The 15,098-nt window shown below is 39.0% G+C and overlaps 1 protein-coding gene across 6 annotated transcripts in view; it reads left to right on the forward strand.

Annotated features, from left to right (window-relative positions):
• The window catches only part of CA5B (carbonic anhydrase 5B), a 133,890-nt gene extending 122,407 nt beyond the window's left edge, over positions 1-11,483 (forward strand). For all 6 annotated transcript variants that reach the window (XM_025437170.3, XM_025437164.3, XM_025437202.3 and 3 more), the window contains 4 exons: positions 846-941; positions 1,666-1,728; positions 2,964-3,119; positions 9,181-11,483. In XM_025437170.3, the coding sequence (XP_025292955.1) occupies positions 846-941; positions 1,666-1,728; positions 2,964-3,119; positions 9,181-9,360 (495 nt within the window). In that variant the 3' untranslated portion in view covers positions 9,361-11,483. The remainder of the gene's footprint in view (positions 1-845; positions 942-1,665; positions 1,729-2,963; positions 3,120-9,180) is intronic.
• Positions 11,484-15,098: the final 3,615 nt, after the last annotated feature.

Raw genomic sequence — 15,098 nt, forward strand, 5'->3', positions numbered from 1 at the left:
CTTTTCCCTCTGCCTGTGTCTCTCATGAATTAAAAAAAAAAAACGTGTTTTAAGTGGTTATCCCTCAAAGAAATTTGTCTTCAACTCTTGTCTAATTCCCATGGAGAGAATCTATTTCTCTCAATATAAACATCCCTCCTTAAGATGCAAATGGATTTTTGATATGATGGTTTAATGCAAATCAGAATGGGAATGGACAGACGTTACTCCCTCACCTTGCTGTATTCGTTTTATTTTTCTCCAGATAAATCCCACTATTCAGAAGTAATATTAGGGGCACCTGGGTGGCTCAGTCATTTGAGCGGCTAACTCTAGATTTTGGCTCAGGTCATGATCTCGGGGTCCTGGGATCCAGCCCCATGTTGGGCTCCGCACTCAGTAATGAAGTCTGCTTGAGTCTCTCCCTCTCCCTCAACCCCTTCTCCCTCACCAAGATAAATAAATCAATCTTAAAAAAAAGAGGAATATTGGGATCCCTGGGTGGCGCAGCGGTTTGGTGCCTGCCTTTGGCCCAGGGCGCGATCCTGGAGACCCGGGATCGAATCCCACATCGGGCTTCCGGTGCATGGAGCCTGCTTCTTCCTCTGCCTGTGTCTCTGCCTCTCTCTCTCTCTGTGACTATCATTTAAAAAAAAAAAAAAGAGGAATATTAATTACTGTTCCTGCATGCAGTTCTTCCTGCTATTTATTTCTATCTCATTTTGCACCAGATTGGTGTATGCTTTTCTCAGTGGCTTTATTTTGGGTGAGGAAACATATTAAAATATGATGTGTTGAATAGGGCTGTTTGCTTTGGAGTGATACTTTATGGTCCTGTGTCAAACCTGCTTTTAATGGTGTTTCAGCTGCACTTGGTGCATTGGAATGCAGTCAAATTTGAAAACTTTGAGGATGCAGCACTAGAAGAACATGGTTTGGCTGTAATAGGAGTATTTTTAAAGGTAAGAATGTGATATTAAGATCTGAGGGGCAGCCTCTTAGCGGTTTAGCGCCACCTTCAGCCCAGGTTTTGATCCTGGAGACCAAGGATCGAGTCCCACGTCAGGCTCCCTGCCTGTGTCTCTGCTTCTCTTTCTCTGTGTGTCTATCATGAATAAATAAATAAAATCTTTAAAAAAATCTAACTATAGTGGGGTAAAAAGAAACAATGATTGACTTGTGGGATCACTATGTTGTACACATGAAACTACTGTAACATTGTGTGTCAACTATACTTCAATTTAAGAAAACAAGAAAGAAAAAACAATGGTTAAAATACAAGATTGCTATGAATATATTTCAAATGGTATAAAAATGCAGTCCAATAGAGTAGTCATGAGCCACATTACGTAAATGAGCTCTTGAAATGTGGCTATTTTGTGGAACAATTTTTAATTTTAATTAATTAAAATTTCAACACAAGAACTGATATCTAAATGGAGCAGGGATACTTTTCCCTGCAGGCACGCTGACCCTGTCAGCAAACAGCCTGCTCATTTGTTCTGTGTCTACTTTAATTCTGTGATGTTTATAGTGATCTAAATTATCAGTTTAAGTGTAGTTTAAATAGGGTGATTGATTTGTTTTTATGTAATCACCAGGTGGCTAATTTTAATTCACATTCTGTTACGATTTCAAAAGTGAATGTCAATTGTTTTTAATATTTTCTCCTTGCTCCTTCTTTAGTTAGGCAAACATCACCAAGAACTACAGAAATTGGTGGATACCTTGCCATCAATCAAGCATAAGGTAATACTATTCTCCCTAAATCACTTGAAACATATCTTACATTTGATCTCAGAGTGGAGACGTTGACAAGGCACTTTGAAAGTTGCCCCGGAAGACAACTTGCTACTTAAGATGCGTGTGTTGAGGGGGATCCCTGGATGGCTCAGTGGTTGGGCATCTGCCTTCAGCCCAGGGCGAGGTCGTGGAGTCCCGGGATCGAGTCCCGCATCGGGCTCCCTGCATGGAGCCTGCTTCTCTCTCTGCCTATTTCTCTGCCTTTCTCTCTCTGTGTCTCTCATGAATAAATACATAATATCTTAAAAAAAAAAAAAAGATGCGTGTGTTGAGCCCCTGGCCCTGGGACACCTTGAAGGCCACAGAAGTGATTCTGTTGGTGGGCACTGACCTCTGGTTTTGCTGCCATGCCCCAGCGCTCAGGGACTCGGGAACACAGCGCTGTCCCCTCCTCTGCTCCTTCTGAGTCCCAGTGGAAGCACCCAGAGCAGCCCTGTTGACTCTACCTGCCCTCTCACAGGCAGGGGGGCAGAGAAGAGTCTGACAGAACCTTGGCTTGGCTAGCTGTAAAGAACAGTTACCCATATCCTTCAGGATCTACCTTTGTGCAGGCCCCAGGGTTAACTGTCCAGTATTCAGGATCCCAAAGGGGCTGTTCCCTGGGGGTCCATATCTTCTCTCTCTCCCCCCACCTCCACCCACCTGGCTGTCTCCCCACTACCTCTTTCCCTCTTCCCCTCCACCTCCCTCTTTTTCCTCCCTTCTCTCTGTCTCCCCTTTCCTCCCAGGGGCCTGGCTCCCCTGAATTTGCATTGTGTTTTAGAAAGGAGAACTCTATTCCTTTTTCTTGAAAAAGAGGAGCCTCTTTGTTCATGCACCAGCTACCACCTGATGCCTCCCAAAGAGGTCAGAGCAGACCACCTGCAGCAAACTCACTAGACTGGGCAGAGAAGGTGGTTTTTGCCATGTTCCCGTGGAGGACTGTCAGGACTATACTGTTGTCAATTATGTCTCAATTAAAATCTGTTATGTCTCTTTTTTAAAAAAGAGAACCTTGCACAGTGGATTATATGTAAGAACAAAGCATGGGTGTGATTCTGTCCTTAGGCACCCAGAGGTACCTGCAACTCCTCTGGACCAGTGCTGGTCCCCAGACTCCCCAGGAATCAGGGTCTTGTCTTGCAATTCCTGAGTGGTTTTCACGCTGAATGATAGTTTCGGTGACCCCTTCTCTTGGCCAGGACACCCTTGTGGAATTTGGGTCATTCGATCCTTCCTGCCTGATGCCTGCCTGCCCAGATTACTGGACCTACTCGGGGTCCCTGACTACCCCTCCACTCTCTGAGTCTGTCACCTGGATCATTAAGAAGCAGCCCGTAGAGGTTGATCATGATCAGGTATGTTCTTTCCACATTTCTGTATGAGGAAATGCTAGTCTGTCCCTTTAAAAATAAGGCTGGGCTCCAACTTTGGCATCAGTTGTTAACATCTTGTAATGCTTATACATTTTTATTAAAATGTGCTAACATCTTGTCTTAAAATTTGGGTATAAATTAGAGAAGGCTTCAAATCAACTAGAGAGAAGAGTTAAAATTGAGGAAACAAGGTTTTTACTTTCATATTTGGCAATGACATATGTCTTATGCATTGTGTATTTTGTATATAAATATGAATCTCTATATAAACAAGGCCCTTTTAAAAGGAAGAATGAAGGCTAGAAATGAATGTGCTCAAAACCCTTTAAAATCCTAAGGAAATTTTGCTCTGGAACTTCAGGATAAAGACAGAATCCAACAATGTCCAGAAATTCTAAGTCAGATGTTTTGAACTTCAGAGTTTATTTTCTTTTTAAAAATTAAGTTTATAAAAAAAAGTAAGTTTAAGTGGTGATTACTATGTCAATGCACAAAATCCTGTCTAATTCATAATTTAACTAAACTACAATAATACTTGTATATGCTTGCTCTATGGGCTTTTTATTAATTACAAAGCATTTTCACAAGAGCAAGAGCTTCTAAAATCTTTTTTATGAAGCCAGGATAGCTGATACCAACATCAATCAAATCTTGCATCAAAAAATAAAGATTGAAGAATATATATATATATATATATATATATATATATATATATATAAAGATTTATTTTTTTATTTTAGAGAGGGAGGGGCAGAGGGAGAGAGAATTATAAGTAGGCTCCATACCCAGTGTGGAGCCCGATGTAAGGCTCTATCCCATAACCCTGAGATCATGACCTGAGCTGAAACCGAGTCCAATGCTTAATCAACCTCACCACTTAGGTGCTCCTCTGAAGAATATATTTTAAAGAAAGCAAAAACAATATATGAGAAATAAGCTAGCAGTACAAGCACGCTTGGGTGGCTCAGTTGGTTAAGCGGCTGCCTTCAACTCAGGTCATGATCCCAGGGTCCTAGGATTGAGTCCCATGTCATTGGGCTCGCTCAGCAGGGAGCCTGCCTTTCACTCCTTCTCTCTGCCTATGTCTCTGCCTCTCTCTTTCTTTCTCATGAATAAATAAATAAAATCTTTTTAAAAAATTTAAAAACTGAATAGTGAATTTTGCTAATGCCTTTTAACATATAGAAATGATTATATGAAAAAAAAAAGAAATGATTATATGATTTTTCTTTTTTTAAGAATTTTATTATTATTATTTTTTAAGAATTTTATTATTTTTTAAATTTATTTATTCATAGACACAGAGAGAGAGGCAGAGACACAGGCAGAGGGAGAAGCAGGCTCCATGCAGGGAGCCCGATATGGGACTCCAGGATCACACCCCAGGCTGCAGGCGGCGCCAAACCGCTGCGCCATCAGGGCTGCCCGATTATATGATTTTTCTATGTAGATTCACAGATATGATGAATTATACTAATATCATTCCTAATAAGGAACCATCCTTGCTTTGTTGGAATACATACTACTTGGTTGAAGTGTATTATTATTTCTTCTAGTGTACTGCTTACTTCCTTTTTTTTTTTTTTTTTTTGCTTGCTTCCTTTTTTAAAAAGATTGTATTTTTTAATTGTCAGAGAGTGAGCAAGAGAGCACAAGCTGTCTTGGGCTTGCTCAGCAGGGAGCCTGCCTTTCACTCTGCCTGCTGCTCCCCCAGCTGTGCTCTCTTGCTCGCTCTCTGACAATTAAAAAATAAAATCTTTTTTAAAAAAGGAAGCAAGCAGTACATTAGAAGAAATAATACACTTCAACCAAGTAGTATGTATTCCAACAAAGCAAGGATGGTTCCTTATTAGGAATGATATTAGTATAATTCATCATATCTGTGAATCTACATAGAAAAATCATATAATCATTTCTATATGTTAAAAGGCATTAGCAAAATTCACTATTCAGTTTTTAAATTTTTAAAAAAGATTTTATTTATTCATTCATAAGAAAGAGAGAGAGAGACAGAGACATAGGCAGAGAGAAGCAGGCTCCATGCAGGGAGCTCGATGTAGGACTTGACCTCGAGACTCCAGGATCACGCCCTGGGCCAAAGGCAGATGCTCAACCGCTGAGCCACCTAGGCATCCCCAGTTTTTAAATTTTTAAAAAAGGTTTATTTATTTGAGAGAGAAAGAGTGCATGTGCAGGGAGGGGAAAGGGAGACGGAGAAAGTTCAGCAGGCTACTCACTGAGCTCAGAGCCCTAGCCCAGTTGCAAGGCTTGACTCCATGACCCCAAGATCATGACCTGAGCAAAAACCAACAAGAGTCATATGCTCAACCCACTGTGCCACTCAGGGGCCCCTCAGTTTCTTAAATGTTTAAATAAAATAGAAATGAATGGATATTTCCCTAAATTGATAAAAGGGATTGCTCTCAGTTCAAAAATAAATAGTATGCTTAATATGGAAATATTATTACCATATACAATTTTGTATTATGTTCTGGAAGTAGCCAATATGATTACACCAAAAAAGAAAAAACACATTAGAGAAACAATAAAAAAACTACCTCAAAAAAAAAAAACTACCTCAAAAATAAGGTAATTCAGTAATTAGTGGGGTATAATACTAATTTATAGAAATCAATACATTTAATATATATAAATCACAATCAGTTAAAGGATATAATGATATAAAGTTATAATGGAAGAATGAACACTATTTATAATGGAAACAAAAAGATAAAATGCCTTGAAGTAGGCTTAACAAGAAAATTTAGCATATAATCTTAAAACATCCCTGAAGGATACAAAAGAATTCATAAAATTGATACCATGCTATTAAATCAGAAGACAGCATAAAGACGCCTTTGATATCAATTCTCCTTCAGTTTTTTTTTTAATTTTATTTATTTATTCATGAGAGACACCGAGGCAGAGACACAGGCAGAGGGAGAAGCAGGCTTCATGCAGGGAGCCAATGTGGGACTTGATTCCAGGACTCCAGTATCACGACCTGAGCCAAAGGCCAATACTCAACCACTGAGCCACCCAGGTGCCCCTCTCCTTCAGTTGTTATTCTCCATTGTTTATTCCCCATAAGTTTGATATGGTCCATTTACTGTGCCAATAGGATTTTTAGATAGATGTGCTATTTCTAAAATCATGCAGAAAAACAAACAAGCATAAATAGTCAGGGAAAATTCTGAAAGAGAAAATGATAGATGAGGTGGGGGTGGGGGGCGCCTGGGTGACTCAGTGGGCTAAGCGTTTGACTTCAGCTTGGGTCATGATATTGGGCTCCTGAGATAGAGCCCTGCCTCTGGGATAGAGCCCTGTCTCGTGCTGTCTCTGGCCATCTCTCTCTCTCTCTCTCTCTCTCTCAAATAAATAAATAAATACTTAAAAAAAAAAAAAAGGAAATGAGAGCTGATTAGATCCACATATTTATAAAGCCTCAATAGTAGTGTGGCCCTGGCAGACAAATAAAGAGATCACTGGAGGGGAGAAAGTGATTAAGTTCAGAAATACATCCAAGTACATATGAGAATTGAGTTTGTGGTAAAGGTAGCATCTCATTTCAATGGGGGAAAAGATGAGAGTCTCTCATAAATGCTGTTGAGGGACAACTTGTTAGACATTTGGGGGAGAAAAGTTAGACCCACCATTCAGACCTCATACAAGAATATATTCCAAATACATTCAATGTTAAAAACTCCACCATAAAAGTGCTAGGACAAGCATAGAGAAATCTTTTTATACTTCCAAATGGAGGAAGCTTTTCTAACTATATATCAAAACCAGAAGTCCTAAAGAAAGCAACTAGTAAATTAGACCATGTAATTTTTTAAAATCTGTGTGATGAGAACTACCAAAAACAAATGACAAAATACAGAGCTTAACTGTCCATAAGCCTGGGCTTGGTGGCGTATACGTTTAGTCTGTGTCTATACTTCATATTTAAAAATTGACCTAACACTGAAAAATAAATCTGTAAAATCAGTAAATCAGAGGGTCAGTGGCCCATGTGAGGAGGTTTCAAATGAAATCTCAACACAGAAAACTCAGTAAGAAAAGAAATGTTAGCTGCCATCTATAATCCTAGTCACCTGTCAATGCAATCAGTGTTGGTCATTGGATAAATCCTTCTGGTTGTTTTGTCTATACAGATAAACATAAATCCTTTTGGTCTTTTATCTGTATAAATATACATAAATTTCTTTTTTTGAAGATTTTTATTTATTTATTCATGAGTGACAAAGACAGAGACAGACACACACACACACACACACACACACACACACACACATACACACAGGCAGAGGGAGCAGCAGGCTCCATGCAGGCAGCCTGACATGGGACTCGATCCTGGGTCTCCAGGATCAGGCCCTGGGCTGAAGGTGGCGCTAAACCGCTGAGCCACCCGGGCTGCCCAAATATGCATAAATTTCTTAACCAAATGGAATCATTCTGTACCTACCATTTTGTTCCTGTTTTTACTCAATGATATGTGGAACATTTTATAGATCATAACATTATCTCCAACATCATTTTTAGTGACTAGATATAGTCCATTTTATAGATCTAATGTAACTTATTATTGATATTTGAGCTATTTCTAATCTTTTGCAATTAGCTGAATAAAAATAAATCTTAACTACTTGGACACATTATTAATTTATGAGGATATATGTGTAATTTGCATGTATAGTTACTGTGTTTGGTACTTGCTCCTGGTCACAGTCCTGCCTCTGCAGCTGTACTTGACCTGAAGTCTTTGATCCAAACAAATCTTCACATGCTTGCCTACTGTGCCTTCACACTGTCTTCTCCATAGCTGCAGCGTGCCTGATTGAGTGAGGAGAAATGCTGTGAAAAGATTTTATGGCCTGGCTTGAAGTCAAGTGTTCCAGAATATGGTTGCTCAGAAAGCCAAGGGGTGAATGATGCCATTGCCATGTTAGAGAAGAGGCCCTTGATTTGGGGCTGCTCCTTTTCATCTGAACTGTACTGTCCAATCCAGTAGCCACCAGTCACATGTCACCATTTAAATTTAAATATAAGTACATTAAAATAAAAATCAGATTAAAAATTCAGTTACAGGGCAGCCCGGGTGGCTCAGCAGTTTAGCGCCGCCTTCAGCCCAGGGCGTGAACCTGGCGACCCAGGATCAAGTCCCACATCGGGCTCCCTGCATGGAGCCTGCTTCTCCCTCTGCCTGTGTCTTTGCCTCTCTCTGTGTCTCTAAGAAATAAATAAAATCTAAAAAAAAAAAATTCAGTTACAGGGCTCCTGGCTGGCTCAGTCAGTAGAGCATGCAACTCTTGATTTCAGGATTGTGATTTCGAGCCCCACGAAGGGTGTAGAGATTACTAAAAAATAAATAAATAAACCTTAAAAAATTAAAAATAAATAAATACGTAAAAACTCAGTCCCTTAGTTGCACTGGCCACATTTCAAGCACTCAGTAGCCATATGTGGCTTGTGGCTACCATAATGAATCATGCAGAAGACACTTCCATCATCACAGAAAGCTCTCTTGGACAGTGCTGGCAGGGGGCATCCCACTGCCTGTTAAGAAGATACTCACATGCGCCACCTTTCCCACAATGCCCAGGTCTGGAGCAATGAAAATACATTGTATTAATGATTCGGCTACATTTTAAAGAAACAAAACATTTTTGGCACTGTTACTATAGGTATCAGTCCTTCCCTATATTATCCTGTAGGCTACTTATTTTCCCCATTTAAAGATGGGGCTCCTGGAATCAAAGATAAAGTACCTGGTCCTTGGCAAATGGCCAATATATGGGGGACTGGGCCATTGACCCCCACTCTTCAGACCCCAAGTACCTCATCGGCTTTACCACCTCCTGTCACTCTCCTCCCACACATTTTATTCCCTGTCCAGCAGAGAAGGCATTCCCACCCAGAAATAAGTTGTTCTGTGTATTGTTGGCAGAATGTTTCACAATTGTAAAACTGAAAGTAATTTATTCATGAAGTTAAGCTGTTACTTTATTGAAATTCTTTATGCTTCCTACTTCTATTCTAGCTTGAGCAGTTTCGGACTCTGCTTTTCACATCAGAGGGGGAGAAGGAGAAAAGAATGGTGGACAATTTCCGCCCCCTCCAGCCCCTGATGAATCGCACTGTCCGCTCTTCCTTCCGTCATGATTATGTACTGAATATACAAGCGAAACCCCAGTCTTCAACTAGCCAAGTGACCCCCTGAGATGCTCATATCTGGGCAGTACTTTGCTTTAATAAATAATAGCTTTTTTAAAATTGCAACTAGACTATTTGAAACACCTGCATTTAATAATAATTAGAGGCATGCATTTCTTGTGTAGCAGTACTCCCATGAGTCTTTGAGGAAAGCTCTTTGGTAGACAAGTTCTTAATTTTATTGATAACGATGTTTAATGCTGAAGTAGCAGCAAGAGACTCAAGTTTCTCCTACAGCAGCCTGTTGATAATTGTAATGTCTTTTCATGTCTGATATTTCTGAGTTGTCTTTTTATGTTTATCAGTTAGTACTTCTATAGAGCTATAAGTAGGGATGGCAATCAAAATATTGAACAACTGGAACAACTATAGAGCTATAAGTAGGGATGGTAATCAAAATATTGAACAATTGAACACAGACACTGATCCTTCAGAAGGCAGGCCTCTCAGAAATAGCCTCAGAGTCCAGGCTGGTACTTCCTGGCTAGCTGAACATTGGCCATGGTTTTACATATATTTTATTTCAAAACATGAATGTATATTCTTTTATAAGGCCTTCCCAATGAATATATTTGTCCTGACCTTTCGTTGTCATTCATAGTACATGATATGCTTACTTACTTACTATTAACTTACAAGATAGAAAAAACAAGAATTTACTTTCCACTTTTTTTTTTCTATTTTCCACTTTTTTTTTTCTATTTTCACTTCTGAAGATCAGATATATTACTTCAATACTTGATCATATGGAAAGCGTATGCAGAACATTTTAAAGAAAATGCTTGAAGGGCCTAGAATTTAAAATTCTTTCATGACATATTTATAGAAATCTTTTTCAAAAGACTAGTAATATAAATCTATAGTTTATAGTATTATTTTGCATTGTTTGTACACTGTTTCATAAAATATAATATTTTCCACTATGACAGAACCATCTTGGCTTCATGGCTTCCCTTGAACTGCTGAACTTTATTACATTGTTCTATGCAAGGCAGGTGCTCAACTTGCCAATTTATACAATAGCTTAGAAGACTTGCTACAGTAACAAGGAGAGAAACTTAACAGGCTAAAATCTAGAGAACTCTACATATTCTGAGGAATCCATGCTATTGCTGCCTTTGCTTTTAAATATCTTGGAATATTTCTAGTTGCCTATAAGCCTGTGTTCAAACTCATATTGCATTTACTAGTAGTATTCCTTTCATTAGGATGCTAATCATTTGATCTGCAAAGGCAGGGTTAGATGAGTAGATTTGACACTACTGAACTCTACACTGAAAAAGGTTAAGATGGTAAATTTTATGTGTATTTTACCACAATTAACAATAGATAATACATTCAGTAGGAAAAAAATAAGCTTGGAGCTATATGTATAAGTTTGGGGAGCTATGTGCTCTTAAAAAAGGGAGAGGATGAAGGCATTCGCTTCTAGAGTGCATTCCTTTTCTGGAAAGAAAATGAGTAAAATTCTTAAAAAGATAATTGTGGGGGGAAAATGTATATCTTAATTTTATTTAATTGATCTGTTCAAACCACAGTTACCTTTAAAAGGGTAAACACATAAGATATGCATTTTCCAGAGCACATGGGCCTTCTTCCTAGGCCTTTTGCAAACTCCTGGTGCAAAATTATGTTGCAGTGAATCTTCCAAATTGGAGTGAGAACCAATGGACCAATGCCTGATTTGCCCTTATATCTTAGAGCTACAAAGGTTGTTTTTATTGGGTGTGTCCAGTTTGCTATACCTGATTCAGTTGCACCTGGTGTTCTGGTGTGATTAACAGCGTCCTCTCACTCTCAACCATGTCATGGTTTGCATAATAAATTCTTGGTCACCTTCTCCATGGAGGTTATAGAAACTGCCTTAGGGAAATGTGGTTCCTCCTCCTTGCCCGTGCCTTAGTCGTATGACCTCCAAAGGGGTGCTTCAGATTCCAGGGCTACTGATACAACCTAACAAGAAACTTTTTGTCTTTTGTGCCTCCAAAAGTGTTTTACTTGTATCTTCCTGAACTCAAAGGGGGAAAATGGGCTTGAAGTCTGTCAAAGGGCTTGAGAAAGAATTTTGTATGAACACTGCTCCTCATTTTCATTAAATACTATAATAAAATGCTTTCTTTACAATATTAATATTTGTTGAATGGCTTTTTCTTCCTATTAGCTGTTTGTTTATTTATTTTTTAGTATGTACAATGTAAAATTAGTGAGACATCCTTTACCATGTAGATCAGAAAGTGACTGGAAAACTAACAGATTTATTTAAAAAAGCAGGAAAACAAAAGGCACCCGCTTCTCAGCTCACCTCTTTCTGTCAAATCAGGGCACAATATCCTGACATCACCAATAGGACAAGCTGTCAGCCCTTTTCTCCTTTCCAGGGCTGTGTGGGGTAGGGTAAAGGTGGCTCTTCTAAAAGCAGGCATCTACCTCAAGAACGTTTGGGAAGATGTCTCTCCCTTGTTCACTGGGGGACACATTTCTTTTGGTAGAATATTAGCAAAATTACAGTATTGTGATCATTTTAGGTATTTTTGTGCCACTAGAAGAACCAACATTATTTACTTGATACTTATTCTACTTAATGTTCTATTGTCTTTTTAATTCAACTTTACTGGTTCAATTCTTTCCTACAAAATTTTATCAATCAAAAATGGATATAGTTTAAGCGAATAGCCTATTGTTTTAACCAATCAATGAGTACACGTAAACAATACTAGCCACTTTACATGTAAACAGTAATGCATTTTTGTTAGGACCTAAATGTCTATGTCTTCCCCTCTCCATTCATATGTTGAAGTCTAACCCCCAAAGTGATGGTATTAGGAGGTGGGGACTTTGGGAGGTGATTAGGTCATAAGAGTGGTGCCTCGTGATGGTATTAGTGCCTTTATAAAAGAGACCCCAGAGAGCTCTCTCACCCCTTCCCTCATGTGGGGACACAGCAAGAAGATGGCCATCAATGAGCCGGTAAGGAAGTTCTCATCAGATACTGAGTCTGCTGGGACCTTGATCTTGGACTTCCAGGCTCCAGAACTGTGAGAAACAAATTCCTGTTGTTTGTAAGCTCCCCAGTCTGTGGTACATTGTTATGGCAGCCCAAAAGGACTAAGACCCTTGTCATCCGCATTTTTGTACTTTCTGATTCCTGATCTTTGAGTTCAACCCCTCTTCAGAAATGGTACTTTGGTTTGGGTTCTAGGTGGGGATGTTGACTCTGCCAGCATTCCTTCTCAAACCACCAGCAGTTTTGTTGCTTAGAGTTCATCACCAGAATTGAGTAATAACCACTATTGCTGCATAGTTCTTTCCTCTTTTTTTTTAAGATATTTTATTTATTTGGGAGAGATGAAGAGAGAGCATGAGTTGAGGGGGGCAGAGGGAGAGGGAGAAGCAGACTCCCTGGTCAGTAGGGAGCCTGACGTGGGGCTCGATCCCAGGACCCCAAGATCATGACCTGAGCCGAAGGCAGACGCTTAACAGACTGAGCCACCAGGTGCCCCAATTCTTTCCTCTTTTAATCAGTTGTATAAGCATAGATTTATATGTACTTTTCATATTAATATACTACCTTAAGTATTTTATTTTGCTATCATCTTAGGTAATAACTATAATCTGGAGAATATATAAAGCACTTGGTATAGCAATGACTTTTGGAAAGGACTTGAGACCCCACTGTATGTACCTGAATAAATCTGGGTGATTAATACTGAAATTAATGGTAGGTGAGAAGTGGAATCTTCTTTTCTGAGAATTTCTGCACTGACCATTGTATGAATCCTGTACCATAGTCCTACTAGAGCAAGAAAAACCCAAGCTAATTCAGAGTCCCATCCTGGCTTTCAGAAAGTAGACATTTTTTTTTCTTGCTCTCCCTTTATGCTTGCAATAAATGTAAGATACATTTATGGATCATTCTTTAGTCATTTTGTTTTCTATTTTCTACTGATGATGTAAAATCAAAATTTAGGCTTTTTTCCCATAGATAGGGAGATAAACTAAAATGTACATACTTGAGAATAAGTTGATGTTGTATGTCAGGAACCAAGAAAAATATATGTTATGTTGCAGAATAAAGATAGTTTTGTTCTCTTTATCAGGATATCATAGTACAATGTATCTTTGCATGAAATTTATACATACCTTATTTTTATCTAATGGTTTATTAAATGCAAATGATGGTAGCTATAGTTTGAGATGAAATTGGCTTTCAGGATAACTTATGTAATGACATTAACTTGCACAATTCAAGCTTGTGCATGAAGATGAATTCAGTGGTTGTTAGGGATAAATGTCTAACTCCTATAAAATTTAATTCATATTAATTTGTAGGTCATAATAAAATATAAATCTGTATCCTTTTTTAATTAGGAGCATCTTCCTAGAAGACATTATTTTTTAACGATTTATTTATTTTAGAGAGTGAGAGAGTGTGTACAAGTGGGAGAAGGGGCAGAATCCCAAGCAGGCTGTCTGCTGCGTATGGAACCCAACATGGGGCTGTCTGCTGAGTATGGAATCCAACATGGGGCTAGATCTCATGACCCAGACCATGATCTGAGCCAAAATCAAGAGTCACTCAACCAACTGAGTGACCCAGGCACCCTTCCTAGAAGACATTCTTACTTATTGTTCTGACATGAAATTCTGGTCCAAGTCATAAGAAATGTTATAGGAACCCACACAGTAACACTTTTTAGAATGGCAGCAATTCTCAATGATTCTCAATGAGTTTCCTGGTCACAGGAACCAGCAAAATTGGTGATTTGCACCGCTACATTTTTTGCCTCTCAGGGCATTCTCTAATCAGGGGCTATAACTACCAAGTGTTCACCTTTAAGGAATTTAAAATTTATTGCAAGAAGCAGCTTTGTGAAGGCAAGGGAGTCTATAATATAGTGTGACAGGAGTTATAAAAGGTGAAATACTTGTGCTGGGAGCATATGTAGGACAAGTACCAACCTACTCTTGAGGTAGGGGAGTTGTCAAAGTGAAGATGATGCAATAACAGGTAATGTGTCAGAGACACTATTGCCAGGCATTATGCCAACATAGAGCATGCCTTTGTGAACTATTACCACTACCTTGATTTTTACAGATGAGAAAACTCGGGACTGGACATTAAAAGAGTTTACTCAGAGAGCCAAGGCTTGAGTTTCCTCATCTGTCCAATCCCAAAGCGTCTATGACACTAATTACTGATGCACTGAGCCAGACAAATTTAATTTGGAGGTATATTATTCCAAGTATCTCTCTAAGAGGGAGTAGGGCAAGGCTTTATGCAGTTTGGGGGTTTGCTGAGTGATTCCAAGGATGGACTAGGAGAAGCAGGTGCAGTTTAGTAATTGGGTAGCTCAGTGATTTTGAGTTGGAGGAGAAAGGAACAAAGCTAGGCCAGGGAAGTTATCCAATCTTCCTCAAAATATGGAGGTTGTTAATCATTCTGTAGCTACAGCATGTCCTCAAGAGAAGCATTCTTTTTTCTTGTTCTTGTCTTTGCCCTTGTATATGTACATCACAGTCTGATTATTGACAGGGCTGATTTTACTTTCTCAATCCTATTTTCACTGTCCCAGTTTAATGTCTCATCTAGATTGTGATATTGCAGCTTTATATTGCAAACCAGAGTAATTTACCTAAGACATGAATGGGACAACAAACCTCAACTTAAAAGCTTTTAGATGGTTTCCTGTTGCTTACAGAACGTAATTAACGCTTCTTAGCATAATTTGCTAGGCCGTTCTACAT

This window comes from Canis lupus, chromosome X (assembly GCF_003254725.2).
Source record: "Canis lupus dingo isolate Sandy chromosome X, ASM325472v2, whole genome shotgun sequence".
NCBI classification, from domain to species: Eukaryota; Metazoa; Chordata; class Mammalia; order Carnivora; family Canidae; genus Canis; species Canis lupus.